This window comes from Erpetoichthys calabaricus, chromosome 10 (assembly GCF_900747795.2).
Source record: "Erpetoichthys calabaricus chromosome 10, fErpCal1.3, whole genome shotgun sequence".
In the NCBI taxonomy this organism is placed as follows: Eukaryota; Metazoa; Chordata; class Cladistia; order Polypteriformes; family Polypteridae; genus Erpetoichthys; species Erpetoichthys calabaricus.
The window spans coordinates 167,146,196-167,165,284 of record NC_041403.2 but is presented as its reverse complement, the minus strand read 5'-3'; the positions used below and the strand labels follow the sequence as shown (position 1 = coordinate 167,165,284).

At 39.7% G+C, this 19,089-nt stretch overlaps 1 protein-coding gene across 2 annotated transcripts in view; it reads left to right on the top strand.

The window, feature by feature from the left end:
* The first annotated feature begins 224 nt into the window (after positions 1-224).
* lhx4 (LIM homeobox 4) overlaps positions 225-19,089 on the top strand; it is a 52,702-nt gene continuing 33,837 nt past the window's right edge. The window contains exon 1 of one of the 2 annotated variants that reach the window (XM_028810650.2): positions 225-588. In XM_028810650.2, the coding sequence (XP_028666483.1) occupies positions 486-588 (103 nt within the window). In that variant the 5' untranslated portion in view covers positions 225-485. Of the gene's footprint in view, positions 589-15,825; positions 16,149-19,089 lie in introns of those variants that run through there. The other variant, XM_051933047.1, reaches the window with a different exon arrangement.

Here is a 19,089-nt window from a genome sequence, read left to right as displayed (position 1 = left end):
GCTGATGTTCCTTTTATTTTTAACATATTTTTACAAATCAACTTTCATTTCAGAGAGGCAACTGTTTGTTTAAACACACATTGATGTGCATGTGTTGGTAATTTTATTTAAAAAAAAAAAAAAAAAAAAGCGAAACATAAAACAATTGAAAATATGAATATGTAAGTGAAGGATTAGAATTTATGTTTTGTTTAAGAAATTCAGTCGTGTCTTTTACATAATTACCTAAATGGACAGGGCCTGTCAGGAGACAATAACTATTCCCTAATAGAATTTGGCCTCAAGTGCAATTTAATTTTCTCCAAGCCTTCTGCTAAGGATCCCTGCTCAGGCTGACTCTCAGGATTGGCCGGGCACACTGTGGTGGACGCTGCACCATTTCCAGATGCTTGTGACCGTTGCTTTCCTCCTTTTTTTTCATTTTCTTTTCTTCATTTCATTTTCTTTTATTATAAAGGAGGCTCTCTGGTTGCGTGGCGGAGGTGATGAGAGAAGCTGCTGATCGGGCGGCTCCCAGACCGAACGCATTGCGCTGTCCACCCGAGACGGTGCTGAAGAGAGCTGGTCAGCGGCTGCGGCTTCTGTCGGGTATGTGCTTTATGAGTCGGACATTCTATACAAACAGATTAAGAAATCGAACGGTGGCTTCGTGTAAGTTTTTAAAGTGTCACCCACAGTTAAGTACGGAGCGCGAGGCGTGCTTTGTTACGTAACCTCTGAGAAGGCGACTGACTGGAATCGATTATGCATTCAGAGATTGTCTTTTACTTAGCGCTTCTGTGCCCTTCATATGATGTGGATATGATGATGTCCTCGAATCCTGTGAGGCTGGCTATGGACAAAGTAGAACAGTAGGCATTAAACTAAATGCACTGGCAACTGAATGAAAATAATGAAAAGGGTCTTGGGGGTTTTTTTTTTTTTTTTTTTGCATTGTATGCTGACATACATCGATCTAAATACCTTCTTTGTCAATAAAGGAGTCGCATCTCGTTCACCAGATTGTTCCCGATTATTAAAAATAGAGAGCACTGATTTGATTAATAAGCGAACTCGCGCAAATTGGATGGTCATAAAGCCTTTCCTTATTTATTCAAATGTATCCGTCCCACTATATGCCCCATTTGGCAAGGATGTGTATTTAGTGCCATCTGCCACTCGGTATACCCTCGTGCAGCCCACTTGCTGTTGGTATGTAATCCAAAGTGAGCTGCTGGCCGTCCGTCTTTCCGTCAATCGGTAGGTTCACAATGCCAAGGTGTATGAAAAGTTCTGTTCAGCCCTCGATGACAGTGAAGAGCTCTTCCTCCAGTTCATTGCAGGTAGCAGAAAGGTGGACAAAGGTTTAAAAAAAAAAAAAGTATAATACGCGACTTGCGTGAACCTCGAGATCCGAGGTAACAAATTTGCACAAAATCTGCACGCTTGCATTCGTGCAGGTTTACATTCAGATTATTCGTTTAACTAAAATGTGCACTTTGTGTTTTTAAAATCAAATGCATCATATATAGTTCATAATGGCCAGTGTCTGTGATTTCCTTGGTGAACAAAGAGTGAGTTGATTAGCAGCTGGGTGTCCCTCCATAACAATGAAGCGGAGCACGCGCGGACTTCTCGATATTCACAATCGGAATTATACTGTAAACATTTCATTTGAGTTAATAACTGGTTTTATTTCAAAGTGGCGATGTCCACCTGGAATTTCATTGGTTGGATTAAATTTATCCGCCCTAAAATTTGCTATTGGATAATCGTATTGTCAGATTTTTCGGTCTCCTTGATTAAACTTTTAAAAGTTGTTGAGTTCATTTTGTTTGTTTTGGTTTTTATATGTGCGCGCGCGTTGTGTGTTTTTTTGCAACTAAGGAAGAGCGATTCATTGTGCAGGATCTTTCAAACAAAGAGCTTTCAAAAACAATTAAAATCGCTTGAAAGGAAACCCAGAAATGAATGGTCTCTCCTACTCGACTTCATTGAACGCTGTTCGCCTTAAATGTGACGAGACCCGCACAGAAGTCACCCTGAGAGTGGGAGTGAGATGGTCAAGATAAATGAGCGGTCTGGGAATTCGGAATGCTAATCAAGACTGTCTTATTTGGTTAACATACAATATCCTCCAGAAGCAGGGCAGGGTGCTTTTTATCCCGGGAGTTTGTTTTTAAAAAAAAAAAAAAAAAGCCGGTGTAATTACAAGATGGATCATTTTTGAGCCAATTAAACAAACAAGAAGAAGCTTTATGTGTGCAACGCACAAATGCACAGTGACATGCGAAACCTCGCCAGAATTGAAGGTATACCGACGACACGATAATAATACCTTATTTATATAGTGCCTTTCCCACGTGGAAAGGAATGCACTTTCACCTTAAAACAAACTAAGTACATTTGAATTCAGAAACTGAATATTCCTTGCCTAGTTTGAGAATTCTGTTTAACAAGTAAACTAGTTTAGCTTAATGGTCAAATGCTTACAACCTGGGCATCCCGTCTTACAGTATGTTCTGGTTTCTGTGTCCCTGTATTTTTTTTAGTTGTATCTTCTTGCGCGCAACGCAACGGCACACGCTTATAATTAATTTATTTATTGAATCACCAAACATGCCTCTTGTGTTGCACGCTGTCATTGTAATCTCTCCCGACCATTTCGCGTTACCAAAAAACGACCATCCAATCCCAGAACCACGCGGTATCAGCGGAACAACACCCTCTATCATCAAGTGGGACTGCAGATTGTTGACAGCGCTTAGTTAAGTCCGTTCAGGATATCACAAATCAACACGTCATAGTAAAAGTGTGTTGTGTGGAATCCGTACTCAAAAAGACTGGCGCCATGCAGGGTTTGCTCTTGCTTTGCACTCAACTGTTGCTGAAATAAACTCCGAATACCCAAGAGATTGAATTGGATCGAATTAAAAAAAACAGAACGAGTTGATATGTGGAACGATGCTAACGATTATGACGACGTTCTCCTTGTGTGCTCGTGGCTTCACTCTCATGATTGAGACACACGGTAAACTAGCCTTAAAAAAAAAAAGAGAGAGAGAGACATCCGGTGTCATAAAATCGAATTAGAATTCCGTCCCGAAACCGGTTTAGCACACCGAGAGTGAATTTTAACAATACGCGTATCATTAGTCGTTGTAGAAAGTCTTTATTTATAACGCATTCTAAAACATTCATCACCAAGTAGTATTTCGGGCATTATTGATATACACTGCCGTCTTCTTATTATCCACCTATTTTCTGAAACCATTTTCCTCTTACAGGATCGGACGGGGAGCTGAAGCCCAGCATCATGCGACGCACCACAAACGCCAGCCCCATCATCCATAGCAATCAGAGCCAGTTAAGAGTAGTAGGTTAGCGGAAACCTGATTATGTAAGTTGGATTTCTCTGGGACATGTGAGAAAACCAAGTAGCCCTGGGGGGAGTGGAAAAGCCCAGGCACACGTGCACACTCATAAAAGTACCAAAGTGGTCCTTCGGACCGAGAGGGGGGTTTTTGCTTTCCCAAAAGGCTCAACAAATATCCAGGAATGGACGGTAACAGATTTGTGAAATATTAATGGGTTCCTGATTTTATTAGGAGAGTAAGACATAGGCTACGTTTTTATATCTTCTTGATCTGTTGTATCCTGTAGCCTGTACATTAAATATTTCTGTTGTGTCCACATATTAAGAACCCTTTCAAGGTCCAAAGAACCAATTTAATAAGGAAAGAACTCTTCCCATGACGAAATTTGAGATGAACCAATTAAAGTGCCATTGTAGAACCAGCCTTTTCAAGAGTACTGGTCGGTATCAGACTCGGATCTTTAAAACAGTGCTGTGCTGCATTTTACGGCTAACGTGTCAACCTCATAATCACTTTTATTATTATTATTATTATTTACCTTGAGATGGACTCGCGCTTTGTCCACGCTGACCCCACACTCGCTCCAAGTCTGCTACCGCGTGTTATTGGACTAAGACGTTTGGGAGTTTTATTGCTATTAATTACAGTACTTTTGTTGTCATCATTGTTTTTTCTAAATACTAATGTTTTACTGCTCTGGTTCATCGTCATTGTGCTTTTTTAATATTAACAATTATCAGGTGCTTTAACCCTGAAGCATTTCCGTTACAAACTCCCGTTTTGTTCCTTATTTCTGAAGACAGGACGCTCTAATACTCTCGAGATGTTTAGTATTTTTATAGAAAAATTAGACAAAAACATTCAAGTATCGCATCCCAAAAAAAAAATCCAAGTTTGTTTTCAACATAACTCCATTGTTTATGTGTGACGGGCGTGCGATGACATTTACTGAACTCGTGGTTGTTTAAGGCTGCCCTTGTAACCCGGATGAAAAGACCTCCAGTTCGTGCAGAGCCTTGGAGTGAAGGGTCGAGAAAGACCGCATATCTGGGCTCCTTCGAACACCTCGAACGCCGCCCCGTTTTGGCTCATGTGACTTCTGCGATGCGCTGACTCGACAAAGGATGCGTATTTTCTAAATCTGAATTCTATTAATGAATATCATCTCTTGCGTTTTGCTCTGTACTTTGTAATATTACTATTGTACTGTTGTATTGAGGATCACGGTGTTCTCTTCTGTATTGTATTTCACCCCTTTTTGTGACGCCCACTGCACGCCCAGCCTACCTAGGAAGAGGTCTCTCTCTGAATTACCTTTCCCATGGTTTATTCCATCTTTCTTTCCCTACAAGGGTTTTTTTGGGGCTGGGGGGTTGTCAAAAGACAAGGCCTGTTAAAGCCCATTGCGACACTCATTGCATGATTTTTTTGGGTTATACAAAAAATATCTTGTATTTTTTTATTTTTTTTAAGTTCTAGGCGCAAGCGAGCTTAAACGTTGTTTTGGCCTCTGCTCAGGACCACACTCCTTGCCCAAAACAAGCAATGCACCGCACTGCTTTTCCAAGCTTCTTTAATGGCACTTGGTGAGTTCCTTCCAGAGCCACCGCTTGCAGCAAAAACATTTGAGTCTATGAAGGGTTCCTAGCATAGGATTTCGTTTTTCTTTGAAAAGGTTCCTAATGTGTGCATAAAAAAAATCTTTAACGTATACTGTAGTAGGCGACCTATTAGGAAACAACGGATCAGGAAAACCTGAATGGAGCCTGCATGTGTTATTGTAGCGGCAGTCCTTTTAAAATTATTAATCCGTTCTTGTTTCATAAATCTGTTATAATCTATTCATTGTTATTTATGGAACTTGTTACGGATCTAAATAAGATTCTTTCTTAAATCTTCATGTGGATGGTTCATTTGGGAACCAAAAGTTGTTCCCCTTAATAGCATCACTCTGAAGAACCGCCCTGGCCCCTTCAATTAAGACTGAGGATCAATATCTGCCGATAAGTCCGCCATGCCGTGAATGTTAATTTTATAGAACGTTTCACAGTCCACGCTATCGCAAGTTGCCATACAAATAATTCAATCTGCCTTATATAAAACTATCATTCACATTAATCTATCTTAAGTTTTATAGCGCCGTTGGTTTTTAGAAGGGCATGATTCGAATGAACAAGCGTCACACTTGGTGAACCCGCTGAACATAACCGACGGTCTACTAAAGTGAAGACACGGAGGAACACATGAACATGAGGCAGGCACCGCGACGCAGAGGACTGCAGACCCAGAGGTTGTGGGTTCAAGTCCCGCTACTGACACTGCGCGACCCTGCAAGTCACTTCACCTGCCTGCTCTTGAATGGGTGGGGGGCTTTGGACAAAAGAAATGGAGCCAATGTGAAAGTCGCCTTGGATAAAGTGTCAGCCAAGTGTTGATGATAGGCTATGGACGTTCATGTGAATCTTCGAGAGGGGCCAGTGTGGTGCCCCTCTTCTCCCGAACAGCTTGGGATATCGTCCTAATCTTCTTACTCACTCCAGGTGTGCTGTTACTTGGGGTCGGGGTCAGAAGCGGGGCAAAATAAGTGTACTGTATATTAAATTTGCAGCAGATTTCACCAGTAGCGTTTAATTGGCCATCTCATAAGGCAACTGGCTGAACAGGAAAACTAATTGAGCACTCTTAAAACCAAGGTGCCAATCTGTCCTTCAGCGCGATGATGAGGAACCATTTAAGTTCGTAAAAGGACTATCAATATATCCTTTCAGAATGATCCATTCTATTTTGATCAGTGTAGATGATAATTGATTAGTTAAATACCAAAGACTCTTGGCAGCGTGCGATCACACAGGAGAAGTTCGGGCTTTCTTGATCAGTTGGGTCGCCAATACATTAAAGGTTCCTGTTTTGTCCACGTTTTAGGAACATATTCAAAGACCAAAGAACGAACTTCATATGCCAATAACCCATACTAAAATACAGTGGTTCTTTGTCAAGGAATCAAGCATTGGACCTGGAACCGACCACAAGCCAGTAAAGAGAACATTTTGCAACCTGTATTTTAAAGTTTGTATGTGATCAGGCATTGGAATCGCGTTTGCATTTCGTTTTTCAGTAGATTTCCTCCAACCCCGATATCACCCGCCCCACAAACCCGCCGAAACCATGCCCGGGTTGTGGCAGTGGCAAATCCATAAATTGTGCGCCTCTGTTTACTGCGAAAGGAAACCGATCAAATAATAAAGTTACGGAGGTGCCTTGCTTGGAAATGGCGGCCCCCTAACCAATCATTAACAGCACAACTCCATTTACATCTGCGCACCAGGTTTGTGCTAAAACCTTATCAAACCCTAAATCGGATGGCTTTTGGCTAACAGGCCGCACTGCACTGACCTGTTCTGAGTGTGCGCGTTAGTGCGCTTTGTGATTGGCTGGCGACCCTTCCAGGGCGGGTTCCTGCCTTCTTGGTACTTGCGCGAAGATTTAAAGTTGGATTTTTTAATGCGTTACTGGATTTAGATTTTCATAACAGACCCGTTTCAAAAAACACAATTCAAAATAATGGATTTTAAATTGTTCTTCACTGGGATGTCTGGTTCTTGGACTATTGTATAACAAAGAACCATTTAATCCAAATAAACATTCTTTGGTTATTAATTTTATTTATCTTTGAAAAATTTACTAAGCTGTACGCAAAATGGGAATCTTTCATGTATAATTGGCGGATACCGTAAGATCAACAAAACCAGAACTAGTCATTATTCCAGCAGGACTTCTTTCAAGTCATGAACTCACTACTGTTTTACTAGCGTATTCTCATTCTGATCGTGGCTATTTATGGAACCATCATTTATTGATCGAAATAAGTAAAGGCTCTTTCTGATGATTTTTGAGGAACATGAAAATGGTTCCTCCATGGCGCCGTTCTGAAGAGCCATACACTTTGGGTTTCAGTTGGCTCTTTTGTTAAGTTTATCATCCACAAATGAACATGTCGAGCCCCCTGTTTGTTATGCTTTGCTTTTTTGTTCCCATCAATAAAGAAATCAAACCAGTGAAATTACCCGCTAACGTCATTTAACTCGAAGATTGTTTTATTTTATTTTTTTATTTGGCATTCTAGTAAGCGTACACCAATTCACCATGTGGCGTATGCCCAGAAGATGGTAAACTCAATACACTTATTTATTTTAGTCCTCCGCTCGCGGGCTTATTTCAACCGCTGAAGTTTCACTTCTCTAATATCAATTTGACACAATAAGCGTTATCGGATCATGCCACTCCATTGATATTCGAATATTTTAAGTATTATTTGTATTTATATAGCTCTGTTCACGTTAATATAACCATGCACGAGATCACAGCTGGACCGCCCTTCCATTCATATTTTAGTTCATTACGCACAGGGAGCCGAAGCATATCCAGGCGATAACGGACGCAAAGCAGGAGCCAGACCTGAATGAGACGCCTGCCGTGTGCATTAAAGTGGTCATCATATTGAGGTAAATCTAAACTCAAAATGTTATGCGCAAGGATGGTGAGAATTTCACTGACTTCACTTTCCATTTGAGAGATATATAATGGGTTCCTTTTTTGTGTGTGTGTGTCATTTGGAGCCCAGGCTGGTGAAGTGACTTGCTCATATAGTCACACAGGATCAGCAGGATTGGAGCCCTCAGCCTCAGGGTTTAAAGTCCAGTGCCTTTACCACTTTACGTCAGATTTTTAGCTTACGTCATTTTCTCTCAACTTGTTATTCCACAGTCGTACATAAGCATCAGGTTCTTCTTTTTTTAAAGAAATTATTAGGCGATTATTTTGATGAACTTTCAATTCTTTCTGGAACCTTCCAAGTGAATGGTTCGTTTCGCAACCAAAAATGAAGAAAGCACTTTTTTTCACCTTTTATTTATGAGGGTTGCTAATGAGCAGGGTGAGTTTGTAGTTCAAGTCAATGCATTTTCACTTCAAGCTCTACACATTACAGTAAAAAAAAGTCAAATAACATTCTCAAACCTGCTAACTGTACTTTAGATGGGGGGGGGGGGGGGGGGTTCAGGGGGTTGGGGTCCTGTCCAGTTGCCACATCCCTTTTGCACGTTAGAGATTTTATGCGGGCGGCGCAGTGGTAGTGCTGCCGCATCGCAGTTAGGAGACCCGGGTTCGCTTCCCGAGTCCTCCCTGCGTGGAGTTTACATGTTCTCCCCGTGTCTACGTGGGTTTCCTCCCACAGTCCAAAGACATGCAGGTTAGGTGGGTTGGTGATTCTAAATTGGCCCTAGTGTGTGCTTGGTTTGTGGGTGTGTTTGTGTGAGTCCTGCGGTGGGTTGGCATCCTGCCCAGGATTGGTTCCTGCCTTGTGCCCTGTGTTGGCTGGGATTGGCTCCAGCAGACCCCCGTGACCCTGTGTTCGGATTCAGCGGGTTGGAAAATGGATGGATGGAGATTTTATGCTCTTCTGCCTCCTCATAAGTGTATATGAAGTCAACATGCAATCCAAAATCTTACGGCCTGAGCCCATTCCAGATGACTTAAACTTACAGCGCACCTGAACTCGACGCTCATTTTTCACCTACAGAGCCAATGACCATTCCGTCTCATATTTTGCACGTACAGATTTTTTTTCAAATTTGATGGTCAACCAAAAGTGTGTGACGCTGTCTCTGTCAGTAATTGGGGGTATTGCAGCATCCAAGACAATAATTTGATCAAAGTGGCATCGGAATGATGTGCCATGCACTGCTACGACATGGACAATTAAAGGCAACGTAAAGAGTCTCGCAGGCAGCCCTAACACGTGTAAGTGATGCTAAGAACTTTTAATGTAAATGCTGAGACCAATGAGGTTCAATACTGACAGGCATACACTCTTGGCGGTTCTGTTACTGGATTGTGTGGTAACCTCATTCCTGAACAAAGAACCATGTTGATTCTAGGAAAGCTTCTTTGCATTTTGGTTCTTAGGGACCTTTTCAAAGCCCAATCACATTTTTTAAAAAAATCTCGCTAATGGCACTTTACTGTATGGATTGTGTGGTTCAGCTCCATTGATTGACAAAGAAACCATTTCATTCTGGGAGGGGATGTTTGTCTACCTAAAGATGTCTTCATATACAATCTAGCAGGATAACAGATCAAGAAACCAGTAACTTCTCCTGTGTTATTTTTAAAATCATAAATGTGTCTTTCGCAGCCATTAAATGCCTGTTATCTAAATAAATAGCACTTCTGTCTGGAACCTTCATGGATAGCTCTTTTGGGAACCAAATATGATTCTCCTATGGCAATGCTCTGAAAAACCGCCCTGGCAACTTTTATTTGTAAGCGTGGTACGCGGACAAAACAGAATTCTTTAACGTGAGCTACCTGGCAGGATACTAACAGACCAAGAACCCCGAACGGAGCCTGTGTGATTGTATGCAGGGAGAGTACTTTTAAAGGCAGGAACCCAGTTCACAAATCTCTATAGAGCCTACAGATCTAAATAAATAAAGGGTCTTTCTGGAATGTGAAAGGTTCTTTTGGGAACCAAAAATGTACCTCTTAATGGCATCGCTCTGAAAAACCTCGATTTTAAGAGTGTATTATAACTTTGTCGAATATCCTTAAGCACCATACCAGGTAAAACGTGTATTTAACGAAGAGGGTTAGGAAACAGGCGAGCTTTGATATAAAAAATAAGGTTCATTGCAGTGTCTTTGTTATCTTCAAATACAATCTTTTAGAGTAAAAATGTATATTTTCCATAAACGTTTGAAGATCTGGATTCCAATATCCTATCACCGGAATGTGTGAACAGCACAATTCGGGTCATTTTACAATGCAATTGCAAGTGGACAGGAACGGTGCGGTGTTTGTTTATTTATTTATAATACATAAAATAACATCTATCATTACAGGGTGTATGTGGCGTTATATATGCCTCCCTTGTAACCCGCATCCGGATAAGGGGCAGAAACTGGACGGATGATATAAGTAAGGGTAAACGGACCACCATATACTGTACGCAAGAGTATCAGTTAGTAATAAGACTCACCGGACACTGGATCTGGAGCGGACAAAAATGAAAAGGCAGGCAAGGCAAAAAAAAAAAACCATGCGAGTGAAATGAAGATGGAGGTCTTCACACGAGGTTACGGTCATCGACTAGCCCATCTCTCTCCCATGTTGGTCTTTCGGAATTCACTGCGCATTCCCTTACTTGTATAATAAGGAACAACAAAGTCCCGAGTTCAAATCTCGACCCTGACACTTTGCGCGACCTGTGACGTGTGATCTGTTAACATAAATACGTGAACTGTATAGCGTCTAGTCCATAAAGAACGTTTGATGAAGAAATCTTATTACTGTCTATAACAGCTGGAAAGAATCGATATCGATTGGAACTCGATCATTAAATACCGTCAGGAAAAAAATATCGTGGGCAGGGCAGCCCGCAGTTTCACAGGCCGCTGCGTGAGGCTATCTGTAGGTCATTACAATGGCTGGCGAGAGTGGTCACTTATTGTACCACCCTGTTAGAATTGAATAAAAGCTCATTTAAAAAATCTGGGTAAGGTGAACGTTACGAGTAATTACAGGGGAATTAGTTCATTATATCAAAACCTAATTAAACATTCTCTCAAGACGACTTAATCCGGGAGAAGATTTCAGGACCCTGAGCCTATCCGGGCAGCATCGTCCGCTCAAGGCAGCAGCCAACACAAACACACGTCTTTGGGAGGTGAATAGAAATACATAATATATACTGTATGTATGTCTTGTAGACAGCAAAAATGTTGGTGATAAATTAACACTTAAGAGTGTACACACGAAAAGCTCACTTATACTAACGCTTCTAAATGTTAGATTAACGCTGTAAGAGTTCATTTAACACTGGCGATTTTGCGTAGACAATGCTGTACCATGTCTCTTTTTTTAATTCTGTAATCCAAAAAAATCATCTTGTATAGCACAACCTCACATTTTTAATTCCGAACCCGACTGCCATTTTTCGATCACAATATTGTCATGCTGACAGTTTCTTCAGTGCACTGTAAAATCTTTAATGTCTGTTGTTATTAGAATAATATATTTGCATTTTTGCGTATGTTCTATGACCTCAAGTAGATCTATAACAATTAGCATATAAATTAGTTAGGACGGTGATAGCGATGCTAATGATGATCATAATTATTATATAGATCTTTGGAATGATAATCTGCGCACGCCAAAATGAAGGGCACAGATGGCCAACAGTTGGCCATATTTAATTGAATGCTCTTCAAAATGATATCAACACAGTGTTCACCAAAGAGTAATAACTTAATAAAATGTCAAGTAAATGAATTTATTTGAATTGAAGAATGCTTGAGCCATGGACATTTTACTAAGATGCTTGCAAGGAACTGATATTTCTGAAAGATACGTGCTAAGGCACACCGTAAAAGTGGAGGCGTCCCTAAGGGGGCATTTTTATGTCTTTAGTTAAGTTTTTACAAGAAAAACGTCCAAACACGGACAAACGAGAAAAGCTGTGTCCTGTACGTGCCCAGGTGCTGCCAAATGGTTTTTCAAAATAATAATACACTGCATTGTTATTTTTTATTTGATGACGTATTTATCTAAGATCACTTGCCACATTGTTTCCGTTTCTTTAGCTTTTCCAATTGAAGCAGAAGCAGGTGAAGTGACTTGTTCAGGGTCACACAGTGTCCCAAGCCCGCAGCCTCAGGGTTTGAGGTCCAGAGCCTTAACCACTTCTCTGCCCCCTCCTGGAATACGACTTTCGTTCGTTATGCCACCAACAATATTCATGATTAGATGTTTAAGTGTTAATTATTTCCATTTATTGAATGCAGTTTTCATTAGTAAATTCCATTCAACAAAATGAAGCGATATATGTCTGTTATAATTATGAACAGTTGACACTCTTAAAAGTAACGGTACCATAATGGCTCTTTTGTGTGGTTCTGTCGCTTGACAAAGAGCCTTTTTTTTACACCGAGGGCTTCTTTGTCGATGAAATTGGGTCTTGTTTGGAAAATGATATGTGGACAAAGTAGAAATCTTTAATGCGTAGGCAGGATACGAACAGATCAAGAACACCTGAACTGAGCCTGTGTGATTGTGTGCATGCAGTCTTTTGTCTTTTATTTTTCTTTTCTTCATTATATAAAGCACTTTGAGCTACTTTTTGTATGCAAATGTGCTATATAAATAAATGTTGTTGTTTTAAAATCGGGAACCAGTTGGTATTTTGTCAATCTGTTATCCATAAATGGTTGTGTATGGAGTGTGTTACGGAGAGAGAGATGTGAAAGGAACTATATAAGACAAAGATAGAGCGATGTGAAAGGACTACTACAGGAAGGCAAAGACATCATATAAAGTAAATATTGCTAGATAGCATGAAATAATAGTAAATTAAAGTTCATTCTGGACCTTTCTTTTGAGAATCAAAAATTGCGTTCTTCTCCGAAGAGCCACTCATTACACCCTTATTTTTAAGAGTGTAAATAAACTGTATGCTTTATAAAATATCATATAAAGCATACTCAGATTTATATTTATCATATTTATGGAAACCGCTAATTTGTTAGTGAATTAGAGCGGCTTGTATTGCAGGTCTAATGAGTTGCCATCTTAGTTTATATATACAGTATATTTATTTATGTATTCAGTAGTGTGTGCCTTTAGCTATTACCTGCATATGTATGGCACACAAATGTGGTCACAGGAGGTTCCTCTAACTAATTACAGAGAGAGAAGAAGCGAAGATTAAAAAGCTGAGCTGAGCTCGGTGTCGGGACGCCGTAGAGCCGTGAAGTGCAAAGTGTGCAGAACTCTAAAGACATTTGTGTTTATTTACTGATACATTTTATATATTCACTCTGAGCCACCAAATAATGCCAAACGAATCGTATTATTCCAATAAGAGATTTTATGAATGTACCTGGAACCATATAATTCATTTCTAGAAATATTTAAACAAATATTTAATCTGTAAATTACAAATCGGTTTACTTCTGTTGGGCATCGTTGTTCTGAAACACCTGCGAGTACTCTGCTGATAACACGTGAATGTGTATTTTGGATGAGATGTTCGGATCAGTTTTTGGGTTGTGAGTTATTATATTTTAAGACAAATGATAGCGTATACTCTCTTAAAAATTAAGGTGCCAGGGTGGCTCTTCAGAGCGATGCCACAGAGGAGCCATTTTTGGTGACCAAAAGGATCATCCATTTGAAGGTTCCTGAAAGAACTTTTTATTATGGATCCGTATCAGAATCCGAATCCGTTCTATTCGTCGGTACTTAAAGAATTAAAATTGATGCTGCCGTTCTGAAAGATTTCTGAAATACCATGGGGTTCGTGATTTTTATTAGACTGAATGCAGTCACACGGGCTCAGGTCAGGTGTTCTTGATCGGGTGTATCCTGCTTGACAAGAAAGATTTCTTTTTTTTTTTTCCACATCAGAGCCTTTTCAAAGCTCAAAGACCCAACTTCACCTGCAAAGAAGCGTCCACAGAACGAAATGGATCTTTGTCAAGCAAAGGAACCACACAACCCAGTATAGTGCATTAATGAACCGCTATGTTTAAGAGTACACTCGTTATTTTCTGAGTATCTAATTATATATATTTTAATTATACATTATATTTTGACAAAGTCAAATGAGAACTTTTGAAATTGAACCAACGAATATGTTAATGCACGAATGGAATTTTGAAACAAAGGGTAATTAAAAATCCAGTGTTATTTGTTCATTTATTTGTTAATACTTTACGCGTTTTACGAAGGAAACTATATTGCAATCTTTGTATCGATTAGTATAACGTGACCAACGTTTTTGGTATTGCAGAGTGTTCTCATTTAAAATATAATGAAGATATTTAAAACGTGCTGCTAAACCTGCACTTGAGGTTCCGTTCTTGAGTAAACTGCAGTTCCATGTCTAATAGAATGCATTACATCACAGACGGATCCGTTTTGCGAAGCAGACCCCTTTTATCGAACCCTACATACTTAAACATAAAGGCGCAAAAGAGCGATGCCATAGAGAACGAGCTACGTGAAGGTCCCAGAAAGAATCTTCATTTATTTCGACTTGTAACGCAGGCTCCATAAATAAGCACGAACAGATGATAACAGGTTCGTGACACGCCAACGGTTCCTGATTTGTATGTGGACTCTTGTTGCATAAAGCAGCACAGGCTCAGTTCCAGAGGTTCTTGATGTCCGTAACCTGCTGGCCTACTAGACATCTAAGGTTTTTTGTTTTGTCCACACATAAGGAACCTCTTTATATGAACCAGTTCCATATGCATAGAAGAATTAAATGGTCGGGGAATCGAGGAACCACACAGCCCCTTAAAGCGCCATTAAAGTGCCGTTGTTATTATTAAAAGAGTAGAAGCCAGCTTTGCAGGCACCAATACAATCTTAATGGATCCATCTCTTCAAGAAGAATGTATTAACTGTTTTTACAAAATGAAGTGTCAGTTTAGAAAATTGAATACACAGTTTGAAGCAGGATCTTGTTCTCGACGTTCGACCCCTCAGCCCACCAATTCCTTCAAAGCAGCTGAGCTGCCCCGTACTTTTTTTTCCTGTGCTGTTGTGTAGCCCGACCAGCTTGTCCTCCACTCTGCCCTCGGCAGTAAATTATGCAAATTTCCAAGCTTTGTTAATATATGCATAAATCAAGCTTTTATCAGCTTTATAAAATGTGCTTACGCGAGGCTCTAAATGTAGCTGCAGATACCGTGTGATGTAGCAAACCAGTAGGGTTATATTCTTGAAATAATAGCACAATGAAAAAATAGCAAGTATAACAGCTATATGGTAAACGTTACGCTTTAAAGAGTGAACTATTTTTCGATAATAAATCAGACCCAACTTCACGTTGGTGTGGACTGCAGGGCCCTCTGAGCACGGAAGCGCAGACTAGAGAGGCTGTCGCACGGCGCCGCGTCTTCCTTTTAAAGGGACCCCGACTTAACGGTAGGTGTGCTCGGGGTTTACCTGATGCGTCTCTTGCGTGAGAGGAGGGGAAACGATTGGGGATGTTTTTGGAGTTTCCTGACCTCCTCTGTTTCACCTTACAGCCATAATGCCGACTGAAGTCGCAAATTAGAATAATGTGAGGGAGCGAGGGTTCTCTGCTCTCAGCGTTGTCCCATTTACGTGTTCGGAGAGCAGCATCCTTTTTTTTTTTCTTCCATAGACCTTCAATTCTTTAAAATGTTCACATAACAGATGGCCTCTTGAAATTCAGAGCTGAGCTTTGTGCCGGCCCACGTTAAAAACAAGCTGAATGGAAGCCCCGCCTTAGCCCCACCTCCTTCGTACTCACCTGTTACCTCTCACAGGACCGCCCCTTCCGAGAGAGGAGTTCTCCCATTGGTTGGTGGGTGGTGCGTAAGGCCAGACTGACGTCATGTTCACCCCTGCAGTGTGAATGAATCAAACTGCCGCCGAGCTGCTCACCAAAAGCTCCGAGCAACAGCCTGCAGTCTCCCAGTGCATCCCAGGATAAACCAAACCTAAGGATTAACTTCGCTTCGGGCAAAGACAGGGTATTTCTGCCCAGGGCTGCTGCTGCTGCTTTTTACATTTGTGTGGTGTGTGTGTATATATTTAAATATATATTTATATGTATTTATTTGATCAATACAACCAGTGCTCCGGTTTATTTTTTAAATATAAGAACTGATTTGTGGCATAAAATGATGCAAAGTGCGGCAGTACTGGCTACAGAGAGTCCTGCTAAGAGTCTTCCAGAGATGCTCGGAGTGCCAATGCAACGTAAGGATTTTTTTTTCTTCCTTTTATTGATTAATTAATAAACTGGCAAGGCGGTAGATGCTGCAGGGTATGCCGGGGAGGCACATATTGCTTTTAATTAAGCCGCACAGTAGCGTGAGACAGAAAAGATGTCTTATTTATATACAGTCATAAGAAATGCATATTACAAACTTGTGTATTGGTGAATTGTTGGATTTTTCCTTTACATGTTTGCATATATGTAGGCTATGTATGTGAGTGTGTGTTTATGTAGATTGCTGTAGAGAAGGACAGTAGAGATTGTTTTTAAAATGGTTTAAGTGTTAAAACCTTACAAAGTACAAAAGTTTGACACTGTTGTACATAATTTACAAAAGCAGAGGGCGAGCAAGATGATGTTGTTGTGTCGGGGCAATGGAATGGCGATATATCGCTTTGTACTTTTATTCCGATAGTCTGTGTTACGAAATTTTTGATGACTCGGCCTCCTGCGACTGTGTGCATCCCATTTTGCTGCCATACAGGTGGGAAACTGGAAAGAGTTGTGACCCACGCGCGAAGACCACCACACTGAACCAGGTGGTCCTATTGGATACCCACTTACGAAGTGTACAGGCAGGACGGAGCGAAATATTACAAAAAAATAATAATTTGTTGTTTTAAAAGTACAGTTGATGAAATTAAAACGCCCGGTCGGATTTCTCCAAATTAAGGTAATTTGACGATAAATTAATTAAAATGAAGTTAGAGAAAAGACCGCCTGACAGATAAACTGTAAATGAAATCTCTCAAAAGTTCAAGTCAGCCATTGCTCTTTGTCCCGTTTGCACCTTTTACTGCAACGCTTTGAGCATAGGGAAGGCGCTATATAAATAATAATGAAAAATACATTATTTATCTGTGCTGCACCCTGACTTAATGGGCGCCATTAAAGTGATGTAACTATTTTAAATAATGTAATACACTATTATTATATAGCGCTGCACCTGTTACCTTCCTTTCCTATCGTGTATATATAATGAACATTCTGTCATCATGTATTTTGTTTTATTTGCACCGCTTTTCCAAAAGTATGAATGTGTTGACAGATTGAATAAACTGGCTTGATCTTTAGTTTTACTTCCATTCTTCATTCAATACGTTTAATTATTTGTAATCTGTACGAAAATAAAACCATTAAGTTGTTCGGCATATATTATTATAACATATTATTACAGTTTCTTTGAAAAGGATTCTTAAACATTATTAGCAATTGTATTTTTGCTTCCTTGCGCCTTTCCTCTATTTCAACAAAGGAATTACTGGAAGGTGAGAATTTGATTTCTAATTCACCCTCAACAATCGAATTAAACTGCAGTCCGAGAACAGCTAAATAAACGAAAGGCGTGTTTGGGAAAATCGTACTTCAATATTTAGACACACAGGACTGTCTGAAACAGCAGTTTAACCCAAGCAGTGTGCATTTGCGCCGAGCAGTTCATTTTCTGTCTCACTATTGTTTTTTTAACTAATGTTATGAAGTTCGTGAATTTACTTGGATTCTCAGTCTTGACTGCCGCATTTAAAAATATAAGACTTGAACCATTCAGGCCAAAATAAAGTGTGTGTGTGTTTAATATTTAACAAAAATGGATATGCAGTACAAAAATGTTCTATGTAGCACCTGTCACGTTAATGTACTTCACCTGAAGTTTAAAACAGAAATATTAAAATGACAAACATAACGCATTGCATATTTTTCTTGCACATCTCAAAACTTCATTTAATAGACTGAAACTGATTTTTTTTTTCACCTGACACTGCTGTTAAATGAAACGTTAAATTATATGGCTGTGTATCACTTACGCTTCTTGATGTTAATAACGTTGTATTTATATAATAGCTCCTTTCCCATGATGTAAACGTGCGGCTTCTGTCTATTTGTCTTTCAGTCTAGATGATTAAAAGAGTGACAAGAGAAATCGCAACACGAAATTTGAAATATAGTTTCACGTGAAAAATAAAAAAAGAATGCAAAAAAGTAATTGCGGTTGTTCAACCTTTTTAGCCGATTAAATGTTCTTGTGTTTCTAAGTGCCGTATTGAGATTCTGTTGCTTGGAATTAACTTTCAGCCGTTTTCTTTTCTAATAAATACATCACAATTTATTTACGCTCACATCTTAGAGCTGCACGTACGCACGGCATATCCTGATTAAAATTCGTAGTCTTAAAAAAATGGCCCTTTTTCTTGAATTTATTTTAATTTTATTAAATTTATAAAAATATATCTTATACAGTATATACACACACGGGTATTTAGAGCACCACATATATTTAATAAAGCTGATAAAGGCTGATTTATGCCTATATTAGGTAGTTGCGGATGAATCAAGCCATTTGATTTTTTTTTTAAATAAAATGAATAATGTAGTAATTATTAATTATTAATTCTCCGGTGCTGTTCCTCCTGATCTACAGAGTTAAGAAACGGAAATGAAAGCTGCCTTTGTGGCCGGCTCTGCCTGAACCGTTGTCTTTTCTCATTTCCGCGTAGAAATCAATGTGTATCTTTTTAAAATTTCTATTTATTTATTTGTTTTATTTATTTTGTAAGACCTTTGTGAAATTGACTGCAGCTCAGGTTTGTTCGTTTTTCTATCTGACACTTCGCTTATTATGTTGGCGAAGTGCAGAACGTGGCCGGTTCGACAATAAACACCTGACTGCTCGGGACGAGCGTTAGAGGAACCTTGGTTTTCTGTTTTTTTGGATCAGTAATTGTTAGTCTATTAGTCTCTAATATTACTCTATAATAGATATATTAAAATGACAAAATACCGTAAGAGAGTTATAGACTTGACAAAACTCGTAAACTTTCATTTTTAATGTAGGCCCGCATCTCCTGCGCGCTGTGCGAACTTGACTGGTACCCAAAAAAAAAAACCACTGAAATATTTTTGCATATGCGCAGGTGTATGTAG